Source organism: Aptenodytes patagonicus, chromosome 11, assembly GCF_965638725.1.
Source record: "Aptenodytes patagonicus chromosome 11, bAptPat1.pri.cur, whole genome shotgun sequence".
In the NCBI taxonomy this organism is placed as follows: Eukaryota; Metazoa; Chordata; class Aves; order Sphenisciformes; family Spheniscidae; genus Aptenodytes; species Aptenodytes patagonicus.
Window position 1 is genome coordinate 18,264,935 of NC_134959.1, and position 14,323 is coordinate 18,279,257.

General features: G+C 36.8%; 1 protein-coding gene across 10 annotated transcripts in view; it reads left to right on the top strand.

Annotated features, from left to right (window-relative positions):
• The window catches only part of CHD9 (chromodomain helicase DNA binding protein 9), a 100,650-nt gene that overhangs the window by 75,805 nt on the left and 10,522 nt on the right, over window positions 1–14,323 (top strand). For 8 of the 10 annotated variants that reach the window (XM_076349298.1, XM_076349294.1, XM_076349296.1 and 5 more), the window contains 15 exons: window positions 431–541; window positions 1,237–1,433; window positions 2,223–2,422; window positions 2,935–3,094; window positions 4,047–4,136; window positions 5,183–5,286; window positions 5,409–5,526; window positions 6,201–6,258; window positions 6,580–6,622; window positions 6,784–7,003; window positions 7,135–7,337; window positions 7,587–8,495; window positions 10,658–10,821; window positions 12,938–13,210; window positions 14,051–14,219. In XM_076349298.1, coding sequence (XP_076205413.1) covers window positions 431–541; window positions 1,237–1,433; window positions 2,223–2,422; window positions 2,935–3,094; window positions 4,047–4,136; window positions 5,183–5,286; window positions 5,409–5,526; window positions 6,201–6,258; window positions 6,580–6,622; window positions 6,784–7,003; window positions 7,135–7,337; window positions 7,587–8,495; window positions 10,658–10,821; window positions 12,938–13,210; window positions 14,051–14,219 — 3,019 coding nt within the window. The remainder of the gene's footprint in view (window positions 1–430; window positions 542–1,236; window positions 1,434–2,222; window positions 2,423–2,934; window positions 3,095–4,046; window positions 4,137–5,182; window positions 5,287–5,408; window positions 5,527–6,200; window positions 6,259–6,579; window positions 6,623–6,783; window positions 7,004–7,134; window positions 7,338–7,586; window positions 8,496–10,657; window positions 10,822–12,937; window positions 13,211–14,050; window positions 14,220–14,323) is intronic. The other 2 variants (XM_076349300.1, XM_076349299.1) reach the window with 2 other exon arrangements.

The window sequence follows — 14,323 nt, forward strand, 5'->3', positions numbered from 1 at the left end:
TCCCATGCTTTCAAGCTTTGATTGTTGGTAGTTTAAACACTCCTTTGAAATTTCCCTCAAGCGAGTACTTTTGCATGAGATGAAATCCTCAAATGCTGATAAGCCTCTTCAAAAGATTCTATTTTCTTCCATTCAAGTAATTTACATTCAGACTTAGAAGCAGAAGAATCTTGCTGCTTAATGTTCTTCTCTCCTGATGGTGCATAAAAGTTCATTAGATTTTTCTGATACATTATGGATCTGATTTTAAAAAAATACGGGGAAGGAGAACTTTTGCGTTGCTTTGCACTGTAAGTAACTTCTGAAGTCGTAACAGCTGCTTGGGAGATTTTTTGATACAAGGTTATGCAGTCTTCACAGCACTGAGGCATTCAAACTCTAGAAACTTTTGATGTATGATGTTGGTAAGACTTAGTTTTATTTATTACAGGCTAGTTTTGTTGCATCTGGAAACAGGACTGATATTTCCCTAGATGATCCCAACTTCTGGCAGAAATGGGCCAAAAAAGCAGAAATAGATATAGATGCTATCAGTGGTAGAGTAAGTATTTTTGGTTTTTAATGCACATTTTTTCACGTATGTGCTTGCTTGCTCTTGAATTCTGAAATAGCAGGTGTAGGATTTCTGGTGCTTTTTTGATTAATATTTCGACAAATCAGACTTCTTGTGCTGGTTAGTTTGTACATGGGTAATCAGCCTGCTTGATAGCTTTAGTATTTCCTAGCTCCCTGCTGTCCCAAAAGAGTTTGGGGGTCTTTGATTTTTGTCGAGGACCTGGAAATAGTTGAAAGCGTGTAATTGTTCTGATTGTCCTGTTTCTCTGTTTGTAAATCCTGGGCTGGAATCTGCAAAACATCTGACTAAGGATTATATCAATTTTATAATACTGGAAGTTGTGTCCCATACTTGAAGACATTTCCAGTCAGTTCTAAAAAGGTTTCAGTGCCTCTTTTTACTCACAGAGACTGCAGTGTAGTCTGTGTTAAGTATTCAGCTCAGATAAGGTTTTCAGTATTGTTTATAACTGATGTACTGGCATCATGGTATGAAACCCATTTTTTGTTGCCTTAAATATCACAAAATGTTTTACTTGCTCTATGGGTGTTTACTGCGATGTCTTTACAAAATACCTATTAATGACATTAGATAGAAATTGTTGTTTCTGAACTGAAGCGGTCTGCTTAAGAAAAACTTATCAACTGTTTTTCTGATAAGTTTTGTTTGAAATTTTGCAGAACAGCCTGGTTATTGATACCCCAAGAATTAGGAAACAAACACGGCCCTTTAGTGCTACAAAAGATGAGCTGGCCGAGTTGTCTGAAGTGGAGAGCGAGGGTGATGATAAACCAAAACTCCGCCGGCCTTGTGACCGTTCCAATGGATACGGAAGAACAGAGTGCTTTCGGGTGGAAAAAAACTTGCTGGTCTATGGGTATTGTATACATCCTTCTTCATTCTAGGAAGTTTTTAAAAAATAGTATTTTTCCATGTACTAAATTGTATTTATGGAATAACTTTTAGCTATATTGGCAATAACCTGGTGTGTATATATAGAATTTGTTTAGAATATGGATTTATGTGAATTTATCATGCACCATGTATAAATCTTTCTGACAATTTGCAGTTGAAAAAACATTAAAGAGAGGTGAAAACCTTTCTTCAAAGGAGATGATGACATTTAACATGGGCACTACAGTAGTCTCTCTAAAATTCATTACAGTGATTGTGGCAGGCAGGCTCAAAACTCTGTAAATAAATAACTGAAATAAAAGCTTGGTACGTGACTTAATGTTCATAATTGCAGAACATCTTGCACTTCCATGAGGTGCAAATAGGAACTGAAAATCTAACCAGTTATTTTAAGCATACTTAAATCTGACATGTTGATTTGGAAATAAAATCTTAGGTCTTCTCTCACCCACCTTATAAGATAAATGACTGTGGTGCTTATCAGTATGAGTTCCTGTCAGTGTTGTGTCTTAGAAGCCTAAAACAATCATCCATATTTTTTTGTAAACAGGCAAGTTTTGTTTAAAACTGTTTTAAACAGTTGGACTTTAGCTGCAGATGTTACTTTCATATTTCCACTCAGTAACTTAAGCTGAAGAAAAAAGTGGAAAGCTAACTATTTTACAGAGAAATTCCCTTTTGTAACAGAAATCTCCAGGCTACCCAGGTGTTTTCACTTCTAAGTGCTGATTTGTGTTTCACTTTGGACTAGGTGGGGTCGATGGAGAGAAATTTTGTCACATGGTCGCTTCAAGAGACAGCTGAATGAACAGGATGTGGAGATAATTTGCCGAGCTCTATTAGCCTATTGCCTTGTTCACTACAGAGGGGATGAGAAAATAAAAAGTTTTATATGGGATCTCATTACCCCAACAGAGGATGGGCAAACACGAGAGTTACAGAATCACCTTGGTAAGGACTTAAGTGTTTCTGCAGTTAAATAGCTTCATATACTGTGGTACTGGGATAAAAAACTGGGATAAAAAACTGGGATAAAAACAGCTAAAAATTGTCTCTGAATGCGTCCTACTTGAAGTAAATGGAATTTATTCCAGATACACAGTTCAATTGATGGGAAAAGTGTCATTTCTTCTTAGTTTTGTATTTGATGGCTTGCCCAAATGGATTGGTATACTCTGTGTAAGCTTTCTTTTCAGTTCATAAGAACCGATTCTGTTTCATAGTAGGTGACAACACACTCTCCTTTCTTTCCCCCTCTCCTGCTTTGTCCTTAGCTGGTGAAATGTACTCCAGAGATGCTCTGAGACAAAAGAGGGGAAAAAAAACCTCGTATCCAGAGGCTGTGATACTAGGGGTTTTTTTCTGCACTGCAGGTCACAATACTGGTATAGGATATAGGAACTATGGCATGGGGATCTATACCTACCTGTTGGTGTTACTGTATTATATTTTAAATTATATAGGCTTATCAGCCCCTGTGCCTAGAGGAAGAAAAGGAAAAAAAGTGAAGACCCAGGCTAGCACTTTTGATATACACAAAGCAGAATGGCTTCGAAAATACAATCCAGAACATCTGTTGCAAGATGAAGGATACAAAAAGCACATAAAACACCATTGCAACAAGTAAGCAGTAGCTGAAGTGTGAATGTCTTTCAATGTTTATGTAAAGATTCTTTTTTCTTCTAATTCCTCATTGTCTTAGAACACTTTAAAATACTTGTGGCACTATGAAGAAACAAGTTTTAATGGTGTTAGCTTGATTAGAATAAATAGGTTGCAGTGTATTAGGAGGTGACCCAAGTATTTCACATTTAAAAGAATACTGTTATCATTTTTAAAGAAACGGTATGTTTGTGTCTGTACAGAGAAAGAGAGAGATCTTGCTATCATGTTTGGGGAGCCTTGTAGCAGCCAAAGGACTAAAGAGGCTGGGAGTGCTTAGCAAAGAAACTTGAAAGCACTGAAGTCGTTGCCTCTCTCTTATATGCTGTTTACCTGGCACGTTTTCTAGGCTTCTGAGAATCTGAGCTACTAGCTTGTTGAAAGTTCATTCGTAGCCATGAATGACCTTGTTTTAGAAAATCTTTTTTCTGTAGCAAAACTTGTCATACTCTGCTTGAAAACTTCATACAGCTGTAGTCAAGAATTGAGATAAAGCATGGAGAAGCCATTGGGGTCCCAAACCAAATTCGAAGTGAGAAGGAATGAAAAGGTGATGTGAAAGATGTTCATTGTCAGCCTGCTCGATTCTTTCTAAGGGAATCTTCTAAGTAGGAAAAGGGAAATAGCAGTTTGTTCTTAGCAGTATTTTATGAAGCAAGTGAGGAGTATTCTGCTGGCCCTGGTATTTGTCTAGGATTTGAAAGAATTTTTGCAATGAAACGATTTGTAACAGTGATCGCAATGAAAAGTGTTAGATGACCTGAATTGGAGGTTATCTTATAACTGAAGGAAGTCTGTTTTAGGAAAATGACTTGAAAGCTTTGTGATATTATAAAAGAGAAAACAAAACCACCCACAACTATTAAAAGCTTTTAGAGTGCTAATATTTGTATTTCTTCTTTTCTTTGTTTAGGGTCTTGCTTCGAGTAAGAATGCTGTATTACTTAAAACAAGAAGTCATTGGTAATGAATTCCAAAAGGTGTTTGATGGAATTGATGCCAGGTGAACTATAGAGAGGTTTTTTGCTTGTTTATTTTAAATGTAAACTATCAAATGAAAATTCAGAAATAATCTTAGACCTGAATAAGAAATGTTAAAACCAAATATTTGTATCCTTGGGCTGTGAGAAAAATGGTTTTGTTTACTCTTTGTTTACTAAACACTTTGTATCGACTTGACATGAGGAAGTCCTGATTCCTATTTATGAGTCTAGCTATAGAAAGTAAAATTATTTAAGTCAAATAGACTGAAAAAGTGAGTGAAAGATAGAATTATATACTTTGCATTGTAATTGGTGGGTTTTTCCTGCCTCTTTATGCACACTTTTGGTTATGTGCTGCATATTCCTTTTTTTTTTTTTAATGGACGTATTGCTGTCTGGAAATTCTTGGAACTCACTGCTAGAGGAGCTTGTGGTGGATAGAAAGTTTTAATTTGATTCAGAAAGCTGTTGTAAACATTTGTGGAAGAACAGTCCATCTTGTGCTATTAAACATAAAAGCAGATAATCCTTGGTTTGCTAAGTTTTGCAAGCACAAACTGCTAGGAGTTGGCAGAGTTTACTGAGAGAGGAAGAATATTGTATGCTGGTTCTGTTTTCATGTTCTTTCCCTGTTACTGGTCTCTGTCAAATACAAAATACCCAGCTGTCTGGGTATTTTGTATTGCTGTTTTTAGGGTCTTACTGAATGCAGAGGTGAAAAATTGTATGCCTCAGTTTCTTTAGGTTATCAAAATTATTCTTAATGATAAATTAATACTGTATTGTGTGGCTTATGTAACTTAGTAGCGTAACCATCCACTTTTTAACTTACTGGCTATTAATAACAAAGTGCATTAAAAAATTAAACATTTCAATCCTAGGAGTCTTTACAACCTTCAAAGTAATCTTTGAATTAGTTTGCTGGACATGGAATGTTGTATATGTGTGCTTGAAGAGACAAGTTTAAAAATCCCCCATAAAGTACAAATGTACAAAGAGAAAATAAAAATGTATTTCCTCCTCTGAGTATTATTGACGTTGGTGTGCTGTTGGTGATTCTCCTTAGTGAAATTGATGTTTGGGTCCCTGAGCCAGATCACTCTGAAGTTCCTGCCGAGTGGTGGGATGCAGATGCAGATAAATCCCTTCTAATTGGAGTTTTTAAACATGGTGAGTAATATGGATGACTATGTATGTACTTCCCCACCCCTCAATATAAACACCCTACACACTTTTTTTTTTTATCACTTACACTGAAAGTTGAATTTGTGCCACTTTTTTTTCCTTTATAGGTTATGAAAAATACAACACTATCAGAGCAGACCCAGCGCTGTGCTTCTTGGAAAGGGTTGGCAAGCCAGATGAAAAAGCAGTTGCTGCCGAACAGAGAGCAAATGATTATATTGATGGGTATGAGCACTTAAAAGCGGGCATGAATGTTTTGGGGCCTTAAAGTAAATGAGACTGAATTTATATGTTGTACTTTATACTCTTCTGAACTGGTTTTATACTAGTTTGATGTCATTGTTGTGAAGAGTACTACTTTGATTCTACTCCCACAGAGTGGAAAAGAGTTAGGAACAGTGTAACAGAACCATCGAAGTTTGGGATTTCACAGTTAAAGAAAAAATGCAGCAACTTGTTGTTAACAAGGACTCTACTTTGTGTTGCTGTATCAGAAATATTACTTAGACACTGAAGTGCAAAAGCCTTCAGAGGCGGAGTACTACAGACCTATTTAACTTGATTGTAGGTCAGTTAGCTTGGTGTATTAGTTTTGTGTAGCTAACCAGTGACCCCAGTAGATCAATTTGAGTATCACTGATAACTGCTGAAAGGGAGAACTGCTTTTATTCATTGCTTCATCAGTGAGGTTAGCAGCTGCGGTCATAAAGAACATCTTTGAATGAGATAGTGAACTGGGGGGGACGGGATTCAAGCCATGAAATATTTTCCTTGTTTCAAATAGAATATTAAATACAGTATATCTAACTAAATTTCAATGAGTTTTGCTTAATTGAAAAGAGTGTAAGGACTTCTAAAATATTACTAAGATGGGTTCTTTTGTGTTGAAATTTTGACAGGGATGTAGAAGACCCAGAATATAAACCAGCACCAGCGATGTTTAAAGATGACATAGAGGTATAGTAGGCACCTATTAATAGCTCCTTTTAACACACTTAGAATGTAATACTTCCACCTTTTCATTGAGCGAATTATTACATTCTTCTATATTTCTTTAAATTGATAGAACTTATTCCGTGTGTTTGTACAGTTGGGGGGGGGGGGAATGGGAGGGAATTGTTGTATAATTCTGTTGTATGCCTTGTTAGCCATTTGTCCAAAATACATGTTACTCTTGTTCTTTGTCATATTCATAAATTTTCTGCAAGATGTAAGTTTAACCTAAATCTCTGGAGAGGGCTACGTTTTTACTTTTGCTTCACTTTTGTTTTTCTACAGGACGATGTTTCATCCCCAGGTGATCTAGTAATAGCAGATGGAGGTAAATACATAAAACTTCAAATCTGAGCCAATTCAATCTGTTTTGAATTGTTTAATTCTCCTGACTCTTAGCTAAAATGTATTTAGATTGCCTAGTGTAGAACCATAGGCACCAGCAACGATTAACTTCTTTATTTTTCCTGTGACTTTGTTTTAATATAGATGGACAAATGATGGAAGGAGACAAAATCTATTGGCCCACTCAATCTGCCTTAACAACACGTCTTCGCCGCCTAATAACAGCTTATCAACGAACAAGTAAAAATAGGCAGGCCCAGCAGATCCAGCCAGCATTCCCAATACAAACTAGTATGATGCAGCCTCCGTATGAAGAAGCTGCTCTAAATCCAAAGATGGCTGCTAAGATTGAAAGACAGCAAAGGTATGTGCGGCATGCAAATACACACTTTTAATACGTCCTTATATAAAAAATATTGAAGAAATAATAATTGCTAGCTGTGTGAAATAGTGAAGAAAATGACAGAATTTCCAATTTTTTTCTTGCTGATCAAGATGGACGAGAAGAGAAGAAGCTGACTTTTACAGAGTTGTGTCCACATTTGGAGTGGTGTTTGATCCTGAGAGGGGACGATTTGATTGGACCAAATTTAGAGCAATGGCTAGACTACATAAGAAAACTGATGAGAGCTTAGAGAAGTACTTGTATGCATTTATGTCAATGTGCCGGAGAGTCTGTCGTCTCCCCTCAAAAGAAGGTGGGTGTATTTTTACTTTTAGTTTTATCTTTAATTTCTGTTGCCAGTGCTTATCTTGAAAAGGTTTTTTTTTTTAATGTGTTCCAAAATAAAAATGGGGGAGAAGGAAATAAGGAAACATGTTAAGTGTAAAATTGAAAGCTTATAATGGGAGACATATATTAACTGATTAAAGCCATCTACTTCTAGTATTGATTTGCAGTGGGGTGTGTTTTGACAGATTCTCATCTTTGTTTTGTTTTAATACAGAACTCGTAGACCCAAACATTTTTATCCAACCAATTACAGAGGAGCGTGCTTCTCGGACTTTGTATCGCATTGAACTCCTAAGGAAAGTGCGAGAACAGGCTCTTAGACACCCACAGTTGTTTGAACGACTAAAACTATGCCAGCCAAACCCAGACTTACCTGTCTGGTGGGAGTGTGCGACTCATGACAGGGATTTACTTATTGGAGCTGCTAAACATGGAGTTAGCAGGACAGATTATCATATTCTTCGTGATCCTGAACTCTCATTTATGTCTGCCCAGAGGAACTATAATCAAAATAAAGTGGCACTCTCAAGGACTTCTACTCCACTCTTGCATCAGTACCAGATGGCATTATCTGCTTCTCCTCTTACACCTCAGTCAAGATTGTCAGATGCTAAAGTGAATGCTTTTGAGGACGCAAAAGCTAAAAATGAAAATCTGAAAGAGGACCCTCAGTCTTCTGAAGAGGAATCTATGTCTACAGAGGAGACGCAGACAATAATGAAATCTGAACCTCTGAGTCCAAAAAATGGCACACCAATACAAAATACAGACCACAAACCTAGTGTGAAGACTGAAACGGACAGGCGCATGGTGGCAGCAAGGACAGAGCCTCTAACTCCAAACCCAGCTTCCAAAAAACAGAGAGTCAGCAAAAGAGGATCTGACTCTAGCTCTGACTCAGACTCTGACTCAGATAGATCATCCTGTTCTTCCAGGTCGTCTTCTTCATCCTCTTCGTCTTCCTCATCTTGTTCACACTCTCGATCAGGCTCTAGCTCTTCATCATCTTCATCTTGTTCTTCAGCATCTTCATCCTCATCGTCATCTTCCTCATCATCATCGTCATCGTCATCATCATCATCCGAAGAGAGTGATAGTGATGAAGAGGAGGCGCAAAAACGTGGTACGTGTGTAGTCTTACTTCTGCAGTATAACTCTTAAACGGAACAAGTTTATTCTTAATGGAAAAATGTCTAAAAAAGGATATTAAATCCCACAAAAGTAAACTTAAATGAACATATTTGCTCAACTCGTCAAGTGAGTTGTAAGAATTTCAGGGGTACAACATTTTCTTTGCTTCATATCAGTGTCTTGGATGAGGTAGTTAGGATTTGTTGACTGATTCCCTAAGCAAGCTTATTGTGCATGTGGTTCACATGTGGGAAGAGAGTTGAATGGCTAATGTTTTCTGGAAATACATATTGTGCGTGTTCCCTACTGCTGTTTCTTTTTCTTCCTAAATATAGAGATTCTTTTGGTTTCCCTGTTAGTTTTTTCCACTCTTGCTCACCTGTCTTTGTAGCTTCCTCAAAGCTACATGTGCTTTCATGAAATCTGCAAGCTTCCTTCTGCCCAAGCTATAGAGTAATGTAAGCTGCTTTTTCTTGTAAACTGGAGGTGGCCAAGCAGTGTACTTGCACTGATAATTTTCAAACACTTAAAAATATGTTCCTGCTTAGGAAAGACTAAGGTGATTATAGAGCATAGGACCAAATAACCCAGAGACACTTCTGAAAGCTTCAAAGTAGAAGCAAAAACCTCTGATCAGTGAAGTGATTTAAAATTTTTAATAAACCAACCAATCATTATTTAATACATTCCTTATTTTGATACTATGAAGTGTCCTCTACTCCTGCCCCGTTGAAACTCAGAATGTGAAAAGATTTCTCTATTGTGTGATAACAAATGGTAACAGAAAAAGGAAGAGGGTGAAGTTAGGCAGTGGGATTACAGCATAAGTAAGCTATTTTTTTTCCAATACCTCAGGGAAAAAGGTATTGGAAATTGTGTTAATCAGAACAATCCTCTTGTCTGTGGAAATGACAAATGGAAACCATAGGGTTAATTTACTGGGAAAATGATTACTGGGCAAGTAAAATGCCACTTAAATAAAATGATTAAGATGCTGCTGCCTGTAGCAGTGGAAGGACATTTTCAGAGGAAACAGTTGTATGCAAACATTAAAACAGTGAGAGAAAAGGAATGCTTATATGACATAAATATTTAGATCTAGATGGCGGATACTAACGTGCTACAAGTCCAAATGCTAGGCTTGCTTTCTGCCAGCTCAGTCTGTTTAGGCAAGTAATTGTGCCATCCTCAGATTGCAAAATCTTGTAAATCGGTCAGCCTTTCTTTTTGTGGCTATTTTACTGTAAGGTGGTGTTGAAGAGATTGGTAAATGCTGAAAAATTCTGTTAACTTCATCTGCGTTTTAATTTTAAGCCCAGGTTTTATTCATATGTTGTACAATGATCGTGGACCTTTGGCATACTTTTCACATTTGAAACATCTATTAAGGAAGAGCTAAATTGTATTGGATGACTCGATACATAGCTATTGTTAAGGACAAATTTGAGTTCTGTACAATTGTACCTCAATACTCTTACTCATTGTGCTGATGTAGTATTTACCTTTTCAGGCAGCACCTTTTTTATTTTTTTTAGTTTCAGACTGTTTCCCCATGTCATAGTGAAACTTACATTGTTGTCTGGATGGAGGCAAAAGTAAAATAATAATGAGGAGAGAAGTATAAGTCAGAGGACACACTGGAAAGATACTAGGAAAAAATCCTCTGTGATTAAAAGTTAAAACATTAAATGATGCAGACACACGTGTTCAAGATGTGGAACATCCAGCATACCATCCAGTAAAAGAAATGGGGTGTTTTTTTTAAAGTAGTATCCCAATAGATTTGCCATGTTCTGGTGATAGACACGTTTCGTTTCAATTTAATTCTGTATTTTAGTGCATGTTGGCTTACAAAGGAAATATGTTAAAATAAGTAAGGACTGTCTATCAGATATTTTGAAGCATGTCTGTTTTCAAATAGCTAAATGCTTGACATGTTAAGCTCTTGAAATATTAACAGGAATATGTGTGGAATTTACATGCCTAGAAAAAGATCAGCAGTCATCCTGAAAAACCTAACAGATTAATTCTTCAGTTTAACTTTGTGTTTGGACTTTCTCTGAACATTGTTCTGTGTGTTTTGTTCACCTGAACCTCTTACAATAAGTGTTTAACTTCTTAACAACATCAAATGATATTAGTGGTTTTATTTAGCAGAAGGAACCCCGCATATAAAAGCGTATGATGAAGAGAGTGTAGCCTCTCTGAGTACAACACAAGATGAGACGCAAGACAGTTTCCAGATGAACAATGGGACACCAAATTCCAGTTACCTCCTACAAGGTGGATACATGTTGGCTGCATCATACTGGCCAAAGGCAAGTTTTGGGGGGAAAAAAAAACCCAAACAAACTCTGAAAGCCAAAGTTGTAGGGGAAGGTGGGTTGTGACATTAGTGTTCAATTAAATATGTTAAAACCATACCACTGAGTTGTGGGGAGACCTTGGAAAAAGAACCAGAATTTTGTTCATGGTAAATTATAGTAAAATTACGATGAAACATTTTATACATCAGTTGTATAGCTATATCTGTAAAAGAGAGAATGTTCATATAGGAAACAAAACTTTAAAGGAAGCATATTTAAGATGAGATAATTTATCGGGTATTTGGATGATCTTAAGTCAGTGAGAGGAATTGTTTAGAGTAGTCCAAAAGAATGTAAAAAATGAAACAGAGCAAGAAATCAGTTAAGCTAAACATTAGAAAAACTTTCTTAGTAGTAGTAGGACTCCTTTAGCTATGTTGCAAAATCCTGAGTCATGTTAAAGTATAGACTGGCTGAAGCAGTGGTGTAATACAACTTTTACATTAAAATTTAACTATATGATTCCATACGTGAATTAGTGAAATTCTAAAGTATACTTTGAAAAGATAATAACACTAAGTGACTGGAAATTCATCTTGTTTGAAATAAATACTGAATATTTTTAAGCTCTTTAGTCATATCTGAATTTCTATGGCTGACATAGCTTGGAAGACCACAGAGCAGTTTCTTACACTATCAATTACTAGCTTACTAAGAAGATGAAGCAAAAATTGTGAATTGCTGGAACACCTGTTCACTACATAAACTTTAACTGTGATATATTTTTGGATGGGTTTCTTTCCTGACACATAAGGAAAATGAGACTGACTTGGACATACTCTGGGTCTGAAAAATCTACTTGCTTTTATAGTCAGTATTACACTTACAGGTTTTAGTGTGTCACTTTTTTTTTTTAAGTGTGGGAAAGCCCATGTGATGTTAACTCTTGTGACAGATTTTTTTGATGCTTATATTTTTCAATAATTCTAAAGAAATTTTAGCATGTCTTAGTATGTTTAGTGTGTTGCTAGGCATATGCTATACAGAAAAAAATACACTGACATTTTAATAAAAAACATAATTTCAAAATCTCCTTCTGTGGAACAGGCATGAGTTGTGAATCAGCTTGAAAATTCAGAGCCAGATCACAAGCTTGTAATGGAGGAAAAGTTTCAAGGTCAGGCAGTTGAGGAAAGTCTGAAAAGGAGGGCAACGCAGGAGACAAAAAGGGTGATGAAACAGGGAAAATAGATGTAGGATCTGAACTTTCCAGAGCTTTTCGTTTTTATGTTTGCTCCTGGAAGATGCATTTAAATCTAAATACTACTTGTCATAATATTTGAACGTTCATTTTGAGAAGAGGAGCATAACTTTCATGTCACAGGTGCTTGGCAGATTGTGAAAAATGACATTCAGAGTGTACAAAATCAGACTTTTTTTAAATAAAGGGGAGGGTCTTGAACTTTGTGAAAAATGTTTGCTTACAGAACAGGTAATTTTAGCGTTCACATTTTTTATTGACAAATAACTGCACTCTGAAAGTATCAGAAAACTTGGTAGTTTCTGGAGTGTACATGTATGTACTTAGCTGAGTTTATTGGGACTCGAGATCTATGTATTATGCAGGTGTGTGAAGTCAAATCTGTGTTTGGTGTCTAAGAAGGTGAATGAGGAATAATATGGTTTCAAAAGCTAAAATGAGACATGAATAAAAGTCTGTAGATGTAGTTTCATAAATGCTGTTTGCCAGATACATTATGGTGCTGCCCACAAGTTCAGACCCAGCTACCAGTGAGTCAAACCCACAAATACTACTTTGGTGGTTACGATATCTTTCCTTTAAAAATCAGTGAGATAATGTGTTTCAAGCATTTGCAGGCCCCAGACCCCATATAGTTGAGATTGTGTATTTGCTTACAGGTGGTGAAATTAACTACAGAGGTGGCTTTCACAAAGTTTTACAGGGAATCTGTACAAATCCAGGAACTTGGAGATCTTTTAGGTCCAAGTCCAGTGATTTAACAATTTCGTCATTTTTCTTCTTTTTAGAATTAGAAGATAATACATAAACGTAGTGTGTACAGTGTTGGTAAGCATTACTCTTATAAAAATATTTTCTCTTTTTTAGGATCGAGTTATGATTAATCGACTTGATAGTATTTGTCAAACAGTGTTGAAAGGTAAATGGCCTTCAGCAAGAAGGAGCTATGACAGCAATACGGTGGCATCTTTCTACACAACCAAACTTCTGGATAGCCCAGGTGCAGCTGCAGATTACAGTGAGCCCAGCGCACCGACACCCCCTCTTGCAGGTGTTAAAGAAGAATATGATCAATCACCACAGATGTCAAAGGTGAAGAAGCATGTACGAGAAAAGGAGTTTACAGTGAAAATCAATGACGTATGTTTATTTTTATTGCCCTAGGACCTGATTGCGATTGCGGTGTGCGGCATGCTTTACCTGCAAGTGGCTGCCTGCTCTCACTCTCACTTCCTTCACACACTTGTTTGTGGGTATTTGGGTCTGCTGCTTCTGGGCATTGAGTGTTTGGGTTCGGTTTTTGGGGGGGGGTTTTGTTTGGTTTTTTTGGTTGGGTTTTTTTTGTTTGTTTTTTGTTTTTGTTTTTTAATTTGCATAAGCCACTGGAAGGAATCACTGTCATTTCTCTCTCTGAATTGAAATTTTGCCATTCTGGTGCTTCCTCAGACAGCCTGTTTTATGCTGTTTCTAAGAAATCTGGTTAGTAAAAAAAGGTATTTCTGTTGTTTGGCTCTTTTTGAACATTTCAGCATGTCCTATCCAGCAAGCACTTTACTATTTCATGGCCTTTTGGAGGGTTACAGGTAAATTTCCCAGTTTAAATGCAGTCTAGAAGCTTCAAAGGTTTTTCTTATCTGTAGTTTGAGACCTGTCGGTAGCACATATGAAAAATTCCTCTTGGAATTGGGCTTGGCATTTCTTTAGGACTAGATTAGGGAGCTAGACAGCTGTTCAGTGTCTGGATTTTTCAGTTAAGATAGTAGATAATTTAAAATTTATATTCATAGAAGCAAATTCATGAAATTTCTGTTAAGATTTTTTTACATGGAAGAGAAGCAAGACTTGTTTTACGGTCTAATACAATGTTTTCATTCTTCCTCAACTCTTCTGGAGTAACTGTTTGTCTGTGAGAATCCTGATCATGAAGTAGTTATTTCTGCTTCAGAAGAGACTCTTCTAACCCTGGGATTTATTTAACAGGAAGGTGGTTTGAAATTGACTTTTCAGAAGCAGGGACTGTCTCAGAAAAGGCCATTTGAAAGCGAGGAAGGTGCATTGGGACAGCAGCAATACCTGGCTCGGCTACGTGAACTCCAGAATGCTTCAGAAACCAGCCTTGTCAACTTCCCAAAATCACTTTCCGAATCAGGTAAAATGTTAGAGGGCATAAGAGTTAGTCATAAATCTTATCTTCTGGTTTCTTCCGTTGTTCTCCATGTGTAGGCAGTGGAGAGAGATGTTTGCAATGTTACG